Below are 15,523 nucleotides of genomic sequence, written 5' to 3'. Positions count from 1 at the left end.
AGGTCACCCAGTGTGTTAGCTGCAGAATTGGAATTACAAATTGCCTCTCACTTGGTTACAATAATTTGTGGCTGGGCATTGACTTGCTCTGTGTTACCAATTCATCCAGGAAAGGGAAGTGCAGTTCTTGGTTGAGATTATATGAAAGCAAACCAAAGAATAAACAAGCATGAGCAGCCCCAATGCAAGGGAAAATTAATCGTTCCATACAGGTACACAAAGGTCTTTTTTATTGTTTTTGATAGGTACGGGTTCACATTTTTAGGAAATCGGAATGGACTTATGAAAGTAGAGAACCAAAGAAAAGAAATAGAAGAGTAAGTAGCTCTGTGTTTGATGTTTGTCAGTCACCTCCTAACCCCACAGTAAACTTTCAATGGATTCAGGCAGGGCAGCAAAGGAAATTGATGCCCCTATAAATACAGGACTCTGCTCTAACAGTACAGAGTTTTATATAAATTTAGTTGGAGTAGAAGCCATTTTTCATAGAATGGCAGAAACGGGGGTTGGCGGTGGAAATTCCAATTTGGTTCACATATGGATCTAGTAGCCAGAAAGAGAGTCTGCCTGGACTATTTCTGAAATCTAGATGCCATTTCAGGTCTCTAACACATGCTCCAGGGAAAATCAGTGTACATACATTAAACCTTCTGCTGTCCAGAACCCTAGCAATCACTCTGGGATTGTAAGCGCAGCCCATAATGGCAGCTTTGGTGTGAACCAGAAGCTTTGTCTTGTTCTAGATGTTCAGGTGTGAATCTCAGGGCTAATACTGTGATGCAGCAGTGTTTCCACCTTTCCTCTTTTGCCACAAAGACCCCAATGAACAAAGCTACTCTGGCTAATTAGGCTCTGTGATTAATTTAAATTTCTTCATCTGAACTTGAAATGTGATTATCTTACCTGACTTCCATTCTGACCCCTATGGTTTCCTGAGACCCCTCTCAGAAACCTGTAATACATGTAGAGGTGCTTTAGGTAATGTGCTCCCTTGGGGAAGGATGCTCAAAAGCCCAGAGGAAGGGCATCTGACTGCCAGGGACCCACGGTCATTGTCAGAGTTCAGATTCTAACCAGTCCACAACAGTGCTCCCATCTGGCCAACACCAAAGGAGATGCTACATGTAAATATCTTACATAAACATACTCCTTCCAAACCAGTGACCCTGTACTTCCCACCAAAACCAAGCCATATAGTAAATATTTTTATGTTAAATACATGTATCCCAGTGTTTATTTTAAAGAAAATATTCCCTTACACTCCTTGTAATAATTAACTCTTATTTTAACTCTTCTGTATCCCTTCATCTGATTAATTGTTCAGCCATCCACAGGCAAATCTGATCAATCTCATCATGTCATTCCACAGTTTAAACCCTTCATTGGCTTTCTGTTGTTCTTAGGATAAAATCCCAAATGACCTACAGAGTTCTCAGTTTCCAGCCTCTGCTTACATTTCTTGCTTCATCTCCTGCTGTTTTCTCATCAGTGAGTTTTTCGGGCATTGGTGAACTACTTAAAGTCCCCTGTCAGCCATGTTCTCTCATGACGCTGTGCCTTTGCACATGCTCTTTCCTCTACTCAGAATGCCATGGTCCTCTTTCTTCATCCTATTACTTTTGCAGAACCCAGCTCAGGCACAACCTCTTCCAGGAAGCCAACCTTCAGATGGCTTCCTTCTGTGCTCTCCCATCTCCTCTGTGAGTGCCTTTATTATAGGATTCAACAGACTGGGAGAGTAGTTATTATCCTGTCTCCATTATCATATGGTGAACTACTCCTTGAGGGAAGGGACTCTGGCATACTCGTCTTTGTTTCCCAGCACCTAGCACTGTGCCTGGCACATAGTAGGCACTCCATAGACGCTAGTAAAATAATTGGCAGAGTGGAACTATTTCTAGACCCCTCCAGATATAGCTTAGTAGGACAGCTCTTTGTCCTCCATTCCTACCTAGTCATTCTCCTTACCATTTTAAGTAATATAGTGAGAGAATATAAATACCCTTTAACCAACACTGGTGTTCTCTGACAGCATGTTCGGCAGGCAGAGAAATTTCAAGGGAAAGTATCAGTTGTGCACACCACCAGTGACCCTCACCCAAAGAGGAGAGCTATGTGTTTATCTAAGATGTTAAAATATCTTAAGATTTCTATTGTGTTTTATTTTTCTCAGTGTGGTCTAGGTATTTTACTTTTCTCATTCCTCTTCTCTTAAAGGTATGAACTTCTTCACACCTTAAACTTTGATTCTGTCCGCCGACGTATGAGTGTAATTGTGAAGACTCAAGAAGGTATATATCTTAAAACTTGACTTTTTCCCTTTTTTAAGTTGTAGGCATATATGTTAATCAACTGTATCAGGAAAGAGAAACATTTCATACAGTTGTTTTGGATTAGCTAAAGTCATTCAAAGCAGTGGCTTTTATATGTGCCTTCATGTATTTATTTAAGGACATATGTTTAGTTTGCCAAACTATCAGTGACAGAAGCCCTGATACAACAGTATATGCATTTTCTTGGAAACAGAACTTTGTTCCTCTGCCCTGGGTGTCCAAACAGGACCTGAAAGTGTGACTTTTATATGGCTCAGGGTACTGACTAGTCACCAGTAATGTTCCTATGTAGCAACTCAGTATAGTTGGGCAGTCTGGGATTTCTAGCAGCAGCAGCAGCCTTGAGTGCAGAGAATTGCTGGTTATCTCTCCCTGCCCTTTCTGATTCCCCTACTGCTTTACGCTCTCTGGATGCAGATGCGGTAGAGATGACTAAGGGCTAGGCTTCTGGGAAAGGGCATTGCGGTTTCACACTAGAGCTTGGGCTCTTTGACAGTAAAGCTTGCCCTTTGCAGGGCAACTGGTACCATCGTCCCGGGCTCCCCCATGTCTTTGCAAGGCACCATGGTGGTTTGCCTTCTGCTCAGATTCTGCAAGACCCAGGGGGGAGCACTCCTGCTTCATTTGCAGGCTTTCAGCATGTGTTTGTGTGTGTGGTGTGCCCAGGTGGTTTGTTTTTAAAATATCCTTGATTTATTTCCCAGTAATTTACTTTTTAGCATTAAGTTCTTGGGAGAGCATATCCCACTGTATTCTTACTTTGTGGTGTGACTGCAAAGTCATGAAATTGATTTTAGTATGTGATCATGAAATTTGTTTCGTAACTTTTTTTTTTTTTTTTTGAGACAGAGTCTCACTCTGTTGCCTGGGCTAGAGTGAGTGCTGTGGCATTAGCCTCACTCACAGCAACCTCAAACTCCTGGGCTTAAGCGATCCTACTGCCTTAGCCTCCCGAGTAGCTGGGACTACAGGCATGTGCCACCATGCCCGGCTAATTTTTTTTATATATATTTTGAGTTGTTCAGCTAATTTCTTTCAATTTTTTTTTTTAGTAGAGACTGGGGGCACACTCTTGCTCAGGCTGGTCTCGAACTCCTGACCTCGAGTGATCTACCCGCCTCGGCCTCCCAGAGTGCTAGGATTACAGGCGTGAGCCACCGTGCCTGGCCTGTTTTGTAACTTTTAAACACACTTTAGATGTGTAAGAGGAAATGGAAAAAAACACTTAACATTTTAAATACCTGCTGTTCTCATGTGTGTATATCCATATATATGTTGTACAAATGGTAAAATGTCTGGGGAAGTGGTCTGCAAAGTTCATTGACCTCAGAGCTACACTTTTTAATTTGTTGAACTCAGCTGTTTCCCTTAAGGATAAAGTGTATGTCTTAGTGCTCAAATGTATTCCCTGGGTGCATGAACTGATCTAAAGCTGCAATTGTACCAGAATTCTGCAAAACTAGTCTCAAAATTCCAATAAAAACCATTAAGCCAGCATTTTAAAAGTTAATTTATATAGTTTATTCAAAATGATACCAGCTTATTTGAGCTTGAGTTTGGTTCTCGACATCTGCAGATGCCATATTCATGGTACTCTAGGCCATGGCTGACTACATTTTCAAGAATTCAGTTGTAGCTCCTTGACAGAAGCCCAATCCTTCATGGTTTGCTGAGAGGACTTACATTTTAACAGAGGTGCATGTTGTAAACTCTGGCTTATTAGTTGTATCCGTGATAGCCTCAAGAGGTGGTGAATGTTCTCCTGATAGACTAAAGGTCAAGATGTCTCCTTCCATTTAGGTGACATTTGCAAGGCAGGCTCAGAATATACAACACCTGGGTGGGAGAGGCTATCTTAATAATTCCCAATGCCAGTCTTAAGTCAAGTACTTTGGTTCTTTATTTTAGGAGACATACTTCTCTTTTGTAAAGGAGCAGACTCAGCAGTTTTCCCCAGGGTGCAAAATCATGAAATTGAGTTAACTAAAGTCCATGTGGAACGTAATGCTATGGTGAGCCTACACCCCTCCTCCTACCAATAAGTAAACAGAGAAATGTTAGAGATGACCATGTTTATAGGAATTGCTATTTAATTGAATGTTTAAATGAATTTTAATTATTTTTGTGGTCTATATTTTGTGTTTGGGAATTTAATAATACTACTTTTCTTATTTTAATATAAAACATTAAGCTGGAGCAGGTGTCTGGTCAGAATTTATAGCCTTGAAGACTTTTCAAAAATCTTTGTTAAAAGAGCTATTATTTTGTTATTCTGAACCTAATTGAATGTTACCTTTTTAATTGGAATTTGTTCAATTTTTAAACTAAAAATTTGTCAGAATTTCTATTTTATATATATGGGTAAAGCAAGAATATTTAAAAAGAGTGTGGATTTTTTTTCCCATTATTATGAAGATAACTACAGATTTTCTCCTTTACTTCTAGGATGGGTACCGGACACTCTGTGTAGCCTTCAAAAAAATTGCTCCAGATGATTATGAAATAATTAACAGAGAGCTCATAGAGGCAAAAATGGCCTTACAAGACAGAGAAAAAAAAATGGAAAAGGTTTTTGATGATATTGAGACAAACATGAATTTAATTGGAGCCACTGCAGTGGAAGACAAGTAACTAGAAAATGATACTCTTGTTATTTACGTGACCAAAATAACAAATCATTTAGGGTGGGATCTGCCCCAGATTAGTAATTTATTCTCAAGGTTTGAAATCTTTGATTTAGCTTTGTTGTCTTTATGGGCTTAAAGATTCATTTATTATAGCAAGTATGAAAAATTATACCAGATTTTGAACTGTTTGTGGGAATGATTTTTAAGTTAAATACATGTAACTTAGAAGAATAAATCAGTTATCACTAAAATCTTTTGAACATTTCACTAAGCCATCAATTTACTTATGCAGATATTTATGAAATAGCTTTGGCATGTTTAGAGAGGGGTGCTAGAGCCATTATTTGAGCTGTTGCCTGAAAGAAGTGCTAAGATTTTGACAGAGGTGAGCAGAAAGGAAATTCAAGGTAGAGGAAACAACATGAGAGCTTGATCTAACCTGGTTTTAATAGACCAGAGTGTTGAGTGTTTTTGTATACTTTAAAATACTGTGCTTTTAACTATACAGGCTGTGCTCTTTCAGACATGATTGTAGGATTCCAGTATTGATCTACTTGAAATAAGTTTATATTCTTAATATTTGGGGAGTTTTCTAAAAATTATAAATGCAAATTATGATACTTAACCAAACAAAAAGTTACAAACATATATTCAGCTACATTGGAAGGTATCAAAATTCTAATGAAATTCATTTAGTCTAATTTCATTGTTTTTCTATGGCCAAAAGGAACCCAAAGTAAGTATTATTTTTGTATCTTTGTCTTTCAGAATTATACTTAAATTCTCATTCCAGGTGATGTGCATTCTTATTCTTTTTTTTTTTTTTTTTTTGAGACAGAGTCTCACTCTGTTGCCCTGGCTAGAGTGCAGTGACATCAGCCTAGCTCACAGCATCCTCAAACTCCTGGGCTCAAGCAATCCTTCTGCCTCAGCCTCCTGAGTAGCTGGGACTATAGGCATGCGCCACCATGCCCGACTAATTTTTTTCTATATATTTTTAGTTGTCCAGATAATTTCTTTCTATTTTTAGTAGAGACGGGGTCTCGCTCTTCTTGCTCAAGCTGGTCTCAAACTCCTGGCCTCAAGCAGTCCTCCCGCCTCGGCCTCCCAGAGTGCTAGGATTACAGGCGTGAGCCACCGCGCCTGGTCCATTCTTGTTCTTAAAGCTCCTCAGAGATGGGGATTTACTAACTTCTCTCAGTATCTGATTAGAATGTGTTTTTTTTTTATATTTTGAACCATGTTAAGTGTTTGTGTGGTGAAATATAACATGTCATGAAATTTGCCAAAGTGACAATAAATACAAACGTTTGGTGAGATTCTGAGCATTTTAGCTTAGAGTGACAATTCTCAATTGTGCCAATGGATACTAGTTACCTCAAAAGGTATCAGAAACTTTTCTAAACTTCATTGTTTGAAATTCACTTTAGTACATAAAACTATGCCAGAGATAACACTCTCACAATGAATAGGGGACATATAAGAAAACCAACCATGATAAGGTGTCAGGACTCTAGAATTGCTATGAATTGTAAAAACATTCTCTTTAGCAAGCCTTTTTGTAGAATCTTGATAAGGAATTTTAGAGGATAAGAGGGTTTCCTTTGTGTTACCAGGCTACAAGATCAAGCTGCGGAGACCATTGAAGCTCTACATGCAGCAGGCCTGAAAGTCTGGGTGCTTACTGGGGACAAGATGGAGACAGCCAAATCCACGTGCTATGCATGCCGCCTTTTCCAAACCAACACTGAGCTCTTGGAACTAACCACAAAAACTATTGAAGAAAGTGAAAGGAAAGAAGATCGATTACATGAATTATTGATAGAATATCGTAAGAAGTTGCTGCATGAATTTCCTAAAAGTACTAGAAGCCTTAAAAAGTAAGAAAGTACATCAGTTTCTTATATTTAGACATTGATACAGATGTAAATCATAGCTGTTTAATCAACAAGCTCCATTTTCTGTAATTTATCATGTTCTATTTGTAGGTGTTTTATCCTTACAAGTTAAAATCTTCCCTGAGACTTGGCTAATGGCCAATTTGAAATTATTTGGCACTTTCCACCTCTCCTTTAACTTAAAAGAAAATTTAGCATTTCTCAGGGTTCAGAAAAATAGTTCAATTTTTAAATGTTTAGAGTATGGGTATTCAGTATTGTTATTCTGGCCTGGTCTATGTTAAGAAAAAATATTCCTTTTCATGGACTCTTAAATTGAATGTAATAAAATCAGTCTCTATAATAGTTTCCTTGCACTTTGAGTTCTGGAACACTTTTCTGTGGATTCTTATGCCCCAGAACTCCAAAGGGAACCAAATACTTGTTAACACGGCCACTTTGACTCTGCTTTCAGCTAGCTGCTTAGGAAGAACTTGTGGAATTTAAGAGTGTCAAAGAAAGCCACTCATCCATAGTAATTCAATGCCCAGAGATATATCTTCTATACTTCCCATCGATCAAGGCTCAGCCTTGTCTGAGCCAATTACTTGAATTTACCTTGGCCATAAGCAAATTGATTCCCTGTTTTGGAATGTTATTGAATTTGCCTGCACCAACTCCAGAGACCCCTAAGCAATATTATTTTCCATTTCTTGAGCAAACTTTATATTCCACGAACAGTGTTAAGTGCTTTGTATGATTATTCTCATTTAATCAATATTAACAACCTAGTTAGGTAATCTTATTTTCTTCATTTTACAGATAGGGAAGCTGAAGCTCAGCAAGATGAAATGGCTTATTCAAGATCACTCAACTATTAAGGGGTTGAATAAGTCTAATTCCAGGGCCCATGCTTTTAAACTATGCTGTTATCTAGATCCTCTTCTCTAATGTTTAAACTTAGCTTTAAAAATGAATAGCCCAAATTCATGAAGCTATGGCCAATTCTTAAACAGCTGTTGTTCTTCTGGTATTTGGGCATCAGTGAGAATAAACAGGTTTTTATTAATTGCCCAAGAGAAATGTTTCCTTTCTTTAGCCAAATGGTACTTATAAAGACAGTCCAAATTACATGAATTTTACTTGTGCTTTTGTCTTAGTCTGCTTGGGCTGCCATAACAAAATACCATAGACTGGGTGGCTTAAACAACAGAAATTTATTTCTCACAGTTCTAGCGGCTAAAAGTCTGTGACTGGAGTGCCAGCATGGTTGGTTTCTGATGAGGGCCCTCTTCCTGGCTTGCAGATGGCTGCCTTCTTCCTGTGGTCTCACATGGCAGAGGGAGTTCTGGTGTCTCTTCCTCTTCTAAGGGCAGTAAACCAATCACGGGGAGCCCACCTTCGTTAACTCATCTAAACCTAATTACCTTCCAAAGGGCCTGTCTCCTAATACCATAACATTGGGAGTTAGGGCTTCAATAGATACCTTTTGGAAGAACATAATTCAGTCCATAACAGGCACAAATCCCATCATGAGGGCCCCACCCTCTTGATCTTGTCTAAACTTAATCACTTTCTAAACGTCCCATCTCCAAGTAATGTCACATTGTGGGTAGGGCTTCAACATGTGAATTTTGGAGGAACACAGTTTGGTTCATAACACCATTTAACAGCTCTGAGGCACTTTTGCAAAAGCCAAGGCATATAGAAAACTTATCACACCATTGCCATCTCAGATCAACCCCTCTTCCTGGTTATCTGTTTGGAGTTGGGCACAGGCTGTTTCCTGGTTACAGAGGCTTCAGACCCAGAATCACCTTTGCCAGCTTCTTCTGCTCCTTTGCCCCTTCCACTTTCAAATCAGCCCCCAAGCCTTATCCATGCTCCCATTCTCACCACAAGTGCCCCACATCAGAGGCCTAGCACCTCGCACCTCAGATCCATTATGCCTCTCTGCCAAGTGAGTGGTCTTTAAGTGAAGCACTGTTTGTATCGCAACCATGCTCTGAAACCTGTAGTGGTTCTCCATTACCCAGAGATTGAGGTGCACCAAAGGCCATAAGTGACCTTTTCACTTTGCTTTCCCAGTGTGCCACAACATTCATTCTCTCCCTTCACCTCTTTCTTCCCTATCTTTCAAGTCCCACTTTAGATATGGCACCACCAAGAACCCACTGTACTTTCCTGTGTGATTTATTATCCCAATAACTGGGTGTTAACCATTTATTATCTTGTTTGGTCTGGTATGTTCTCTCATGTATGCTTCTGTCACTCTAAGGAGATTTTCTGTTCTCTACAAAAAAAGGTTAGTCAGTAATTCTTTGTATTCTTCTGTATGGCCTGCTTATAGTTGGTGCTTACAAATATTGCTTGGTTGATTATTGAGCTGTTGTTTTCTGGCCAGTAAGTCAGCTATAATAGTAGGGGAACAAAGAAAGAGAACACATGATGGTTGTTTCTTTAATTAGTGAATAAAAAGTGCTCATAAAATTATGAAGCAAAATATGGATAAGTACAACATATTATGGTGTTAGCAGTATTCACTGAAGAAATATGGAAATAAAGGAGTGTTGAGGTATATTAGGCCCTCACTGTTCAAAGTTTCGTCCATAGCATAGCAGCTCCATTGTCACTGGGCAGCTTATTAGAAATGCAAAATCTCATGTCCCACTCCAGACCCACTGAATCAGAATCTGCATTTTAACAAGATCCTCAGGTGATTTCTTTGTACATTAAACATTGAGTAGCATCAAATTAGGTAGCTGAATCTATAGCTATGAGATCCTTCTGTGTCTAATGCTTCTACTGCAGTGGTTCTCAAATGGCACACAAGATTCCCTGAGCAAAAATTGAATAACCACTCTTTTTTTAATTGCAAAAAGAATTTTAATTGGTAGAATTTTCTCAGTTTTAGGTTTTCCCCCATATATTTTTCTTAAATACTTGTCACCTATTACATTTGTCTTTCCTGGTACCTAATACCTCTTAGTCCTGGCTATACATAAGAAGCACCTAGGGAGCTTTTAAAATATACCTGCATATAGCCAAGCCCTGCCCAAGATACTGTGATTTAATTGGTCTGGAGATGGATCCCAGGCATGGGCAATTTTTTAAAGCCACCCAGGTATTTCTAACAGGAAGGTTAAGGTTGGGAACCACTAAGCTAGTATAAATAATACTTATGTAAGGAATATATATCAGTATTGTATGGCATTCTTTAATGAACATCATGTCTTTTAGATACTGTCATATTTAAGAGGCCATGTTTTATGGATAGGTATTTTCACTCAAGCAAAGAAGTTAGAGAAAGGTCTCTATGATTTGTTTACCCTAAAACCATTTTGTCTTTTCCTCATGTTGTTAGGGAGTTTTAATTAACTGATGATTTGTCTTCATATCAGAGTTTGAGTGACCTGTAATTCCAAATATTCACCTTGAATTTTTTACACAAAGGCAGGCTGCTCAACCTCCTTTATTTCCATACCTTTTATTAAATAGAACTTACCATCATCTACATGGGCAGCTTGAGTCTCAAAGATGTGATTGACAGTCACTGTTGTGCCATTATTAGAGTCAGTGACTTCTTTAGAATGAGCAGGTCAAGTAACCAGATTGATAACTCTTCTTATCTGGGACCCTCCTCTTTGTGGTTAAAAAAAAAAAATGAAGATTCTATATAGAAATGTATAATAGATTCAAACACAGTATTGCTTTTCTTTTTCAGAGCATGGACAGAACATCAGGAATATGGATTAATCATCGATGGCTCCACATTGTCACTCATACTAAATTCTAGCCAAGACTCGAGTTCAAACAATTACAAAAACATTTTCCTACAAATTTGTATGAAGTGTACTGCAGTGCTCTGCTGCCGGATGGCGCCATTACAGAAAGCCCAGGTAACTCTGGACATTAGTTCCATTCTGGATACTTCTGTACAGATATGTGTAAATGTTTGGTTTTCTTTTAATTTTTTTCTTCTTCAAACAGCCATTATTAGGTATAATTTCTTCTTCCCTATCTTCTTCCTCTTTGTGATCAAACTTAGAAGTCTTCCCCCATTTTGAATTAAACCCATGCTGCATCTTGTTGTCCTCTCAAGTTTGTCCAATTTTTCACTTTCCAGACTTCTTTCTTTAATGAGAGCTTCGTGCCTGCTGCCTTCGTCCCTGCTGCCTCCGTTCCACTGCTTCTAGTTTCTCTAGGACATTAGCCCCTTGCATTCTTTTTGTTCTTCTTATTCTGTTGTCTTGCTTGCAAGCAAACTTAGCCCAATCCCTTGTGCTGTCTACCATTCTCTTTCTCATTTCTCCTTTGCAATTGACACTATCAATTATGTCCTTAAAACTCTCCTTCCTTCGTTTCTGTGATAGCCTGTGGTCCTAGTGTTTTTTATCCTCTTTGACAACCTAGTGTCTTTTTTATTTTGTATTATCCTCTATCTTCTCCCTAATTATCAGTTTTTTCCTACGGCAAAGTTAATCTTTCTGTTTTTTACTTTATGGACTATATCTTTGGGTAAGGACATCCATTTCTCTGTCTTTCTTTGATAAATCTCTGGCCCTGGCAAGGCTCAGTGGCTCATGCCTGTAATCTCATCATGCTGGGAGGCTGAGGTGGGAGGGAGGATTGCTTGAGGCCAGGAGTTTGAGACCAGCTTGGGCAACATAGCGAGACCCCATCTTTACCAAAAACAAACAAACAAACAAAAAAGAAGTAGTTGGGCTTGGTGGCACACACCTGTAGTTCCAGCTATTTGGGAGGCTGAGGCCAGAGGAGAACTTAAGCCCAGGAGTTGAAGGCTGCAGTGAACTCCAGTCTGGGTTCAGAAAAAAATCCCTGGCCCTGACTTTTTCTTGACGTTCAGTCTCCTATTTCTAGCTGTCTGCTAGATAGCTCCATATGGGATTCCCTACTGTCACATTAAATTCTAGTGTCCAAGACAGATCTTGTAATTTTCTATGCAGACTGGTTTGGTTTTTCCCTTGTCCTATATTATTCCTGTTACCAGTACCGTTTTTCTTTTGCTCCCTAGGTCTTAAAACTACCTTTGATCTTCCTCCTTTCCTTCCATATTTAGTCATCATATCTTGTTGATCCCACCTTTTGTCATAGCTCTCATTTTGGTGCCATCTTTTGAACCTTTTACTGCCAGCCTAGTCTAAACTCTTATAACTTTACGCACAGACTGTTTGATTTAGTCTCCTCACTGATCTGCTTGCTTTCACTCACGCACCTTCAATCTCTTTCCCCACACTTCCAAATTAATATTATTAAAACACGACTCTTCCCATGATATATTCTTTCTCAGACACTTTCAGTGGTTTCATAGTCCCTTAGGACTGAAGGGTAGATGACTGAATGTGGCACTTGGGGCTCCCCCAGTGTCCCTTAATATGTCTCTACATGGTTGTGTCTATTATCGCTCCCTTATCCAGCATAAATTACCCACTCCTGTTGGTTGTTCTCTCTTTGTGTCTCTTCCATGTGCTATGCTCAGGACAGCTTCCAAAACTTTTCTCGTATCATTTCCTCATCTGGAATTCTCTCTGAATTCCCCTGGCCTAACAAAAATTTTACTCATAATAAAACCCAGCTCAAGAGCCATCTCCTGTATGCTACCTTTTCCAGCTCATGCAGGCAGAATTGATCTGCCTCACCTTGCTTCTTTGTATTCACAGAGTCTCATTTACGTATTTTTTCACTTCCGTATATACTGCAGGATATTCTTTTATACGTAGTTTTGCTTCTTCAGATTCTTTAGCCAGTTGCTCTAGACCAGAGGATGTCTGCATTTGTGGCTTCTCCTTACACACCATACACACACGCGCTCACACACACACACCCCATCCTACTTGAGCCTTTGCCTCTGTCTACCTTCTAGCTCACAGTCCCCACTGCAATCAGAGGCTCTTCTCTACAATCTTGAAAACCTCCCTTGGCCCCAGCGGGGGAACCAGATCCAGCCAGTATCCATAGAAATCTGTCCCCTTAGTCAGAGGCTTGCCTCCAAAAGTGATATCTATCTCTCTCTCTCTTTCTCTGTTTCTTTTCTTTCTTTTCGCCTTCACTATGTGCTGCTTTAAATTGCTTACCTGGGTTTTGACTACTTCACTGCCCATGCAGGTATGTGAATACCTAACCACATCCTGCTTGTCCCACCCTGAACATGGTGCCCCTTGGGTTTCAGTCCTCAGTCTGTTTCATTTTTCTCACTGTAGTCACTTTTTCAAAGGTATCACCTACTCATTTGTCATGTCGAAATAGGTGATGTTCAAGTCACTATCTCCAATCCAAATCTTTGGGGTTCTACATCTTCAACTACTTTGCAAACATGTCTTCTTGGGTGTGTCATTATCACCCCAACTCTGCCTTCTCTAGAGCCCAACTATCATTTTCCTTGCCATCTTCTATTTCTATGACTGAGCTCACTGTACTTTCAGGTTTCCAGTTTGAAAACCTTGCAGTCTATGTTGACTTCCCTCATGCTTTACTCTTCCATGTGATCTTTGTCTATTTTTTAGTACACTGTCTTTTATTCCTTTCTTTTCATTACCTTCCAGGGCCAGGACTTTAAATAGCTCATTGAACTCCACCTGTAACTAGTCACATAACTTCTCTCTTTGCTCAGTCTTGCTTTCCTCCAGTTCTTCCTGCATCCTGCTGTCACTTTCATAATATCCCTCCCTGTTGATCTGGCACCAGATAGATATATTTGTCCATGCCCCCTATATAAAAATCTCATTGATCTGGTCAAGCCAGATCTATTTTCTCAGCATATACTATATTTACCTGGCTGTATGCCTTTGAATATGCTATTCTCTTTGTCTGGAATATTCTCCTCTTCCCCGTCTATTTAAATCTGACTGATATTTCATGACTTAGATCAGATCACTCTTCCTTCTGTGAAATCATTCCTAATCACTGTAGTGTCTTCTCACTTCTCTGACATCATAGGCCTTCTTATGTGGACGACAATGTCATGTATTCCTACACAAATGTTATATTTTGTTACCTTGTGTTGTTAACCTGGTTATCTAATATTCTTGTACTCATAACCTATCCATACTACTTCATTATATGCTTCTTAAGATGTGTGACCAAGCCTTATATCTTTTTTGGATCTGAGCACATTGCTTTCCATAGTGCGTTGCAAGCAGTTATAGTTGATGAATGAATAGTTTTTTGGTAAAATTATTTCTTTCTCATGAAAGCTATCCTAGAGATTGAGGGGAAGATCTTAATCCAGTTGACCTGGGACTCAGTGAAAAACTCCCTGTTTACCTGTATAAATCCTTCATGATTTTATAGTCCATGATCATATATCCTTTTATGTTTCCACAGTGACAAATTTTACTCTTTTTAATCTATATTTTCATTCAGAAGCTGCCACCCTTGATAATTTTATTGCCTTCCCTAGACCTTTCCTGGCTGCAGTTTTTCTTCCTTGAGGTGAAAATCATTACCGTACATGGTATAATTGGTATAATTAGTTAACCAGTATTGTAGCCTACCAAAAACAAATTTAGTTTGGGTTCTTTAATTTTGTCTTTGAATCTTTTAACTTACAGGTTATTTCTGACAGTCTTTTAAAAAGTTTTTAAGAAGAACTAAATGAGGGGAGGGACTGGGACTGGGGGAAAACTGGCGTTTCACAGTCACATCATTTTTGTGGTAAATGGTTTGGATATGTGTTTTTTGGTGCAATTTAATATATCTAAAACCTGATTGAATTCTGTTAAAAGAAATAACTGCAGAGTGCTTTAGCCTCATATAAATTATTTTTAATCAATTCAGTTATGTTGGAAATGGATTTTATTTATGTTAACTGCTCAGAGAAATTGTGAGGACAGAATTTTTGCAAAGCATTATTTAAACTTTTTAAAAACTGCTAGATTGCAAGGGGTTTTGAGGGTTGACACATTAAACAGTGATTATTTTCCGAAACATAGGGTAGAAGGGCAGCTGCTTACCCAGTGCACTTCCCACAAGTAACTGCCAGGAGGTTTTGGAGAACCCCAAGGCAGAAGTGTTTTAATACCAGGGATTAACATTTCCCTTTTAAAATACAGCTACCTCTAGGAAAGGTCAAACCATATTGAGCAGTAAGAGATTTAGTAAAGTTTAGTTGGCAACCAGATGGGTATAACAATTTAACATTAGGTAAGTTCCTGGGAATAAGGATTGAGGTGCTCCTAAGGAAGGTGGAAGTATCAGCAGGGAGGAGAGAGTAAGAGATAACCAAAAACATTATTCTCTGACTTCCCATTTTTGTTTTGGTGGCCCTGTACGTGTTACCCCAGATCAGCTTTCTGGCCTCCACTGCCACACATTCAACATCTGATCTGAAAGGACACTTTATGCAATGACAAAAGAGGGAAATGTGTTACTCTCCAAAATGTGTGAGAGGCAAGATTTTTGATAGTTCATACATGCACAGAACCAGAAACAAGTGGGTGCTAATGTTAGATTTTGAATGGCTGTCTTCTGCATCTGAGAATTCAAGACTATTGTATATACAGTTGGCCTTCCGTATCCATGGGACCTGCATCTGTGGATTCAAAGAACCATGGATCAAAGATATTAGGAAAAAAAAACCCAAAACAATAAAAAATAATAATACAACAATAAAAATAATACAAATTAAAAACTAATTCAGTATAACAAATATTTACATAGCATTTAC

The 15,523-nt window shown here is 38.9% G+C and overlaps 1 protein-coding gene across 5 annotated transcripts in view; it reads left to right on the top strand.

Moving 5' to 3' along the window:
- Positions 1 to 15,523, top strand: part of ATP11C (ATPase phospholipid transporting 11C) — a 177,923-nt gene that overhangs the window by 126,620 nt on the left and 35,780 nt on the right. For all 5 annotated transcript variants that reach the window (XM_045538911.1, XM_045538912.1, XM_045538915.1 and 2 more), the window contains exons 15-20: positions 246 to 317; positions 2,218 to 2,291; positions 4,242 to 4,345; positions 4,779 to 4,960; positions 6,577 to 6,840; positions 10,562 to 10,736. In XM_045538911.1, the coding sequence (XP_045394867.1) occupies positions 246 to 317; positions 2,218 to 2,291; positions 4,242 to 4,345; positions 4,779 to 4,960; positions 6,577 to 6,840; positions 10,562 to 10,736 (871 nt within the window). The remainder of the gene's footprint in view (positions 1 to 245; positions 318 to 2,217; positions 2,292 to 4,241; positions 4,346 to 4,778; positions 4,961 to 6,576; positions 6,841 to 10,561; positions 10,737 to 15,523) is intronic.

The sequence above is a fragment of the Lemur catta genome, chromosome X (genome assembly GCF_020740605.2).
Source record: "Lemur catta isolate mLemCat1 chromosome X, mLemCat1.pri, whole genome shotgun sequence".
Classification (NCBI taxonomy): domain Eukaryota; kingdom Metazoa; phylum Chordata; class Mammalia; order Primates; family Lemuridae; genus Lemur; species Lemur catta.
This window is presented reverse-complemented; position numbering and strand designations above follow the sequence as displayed.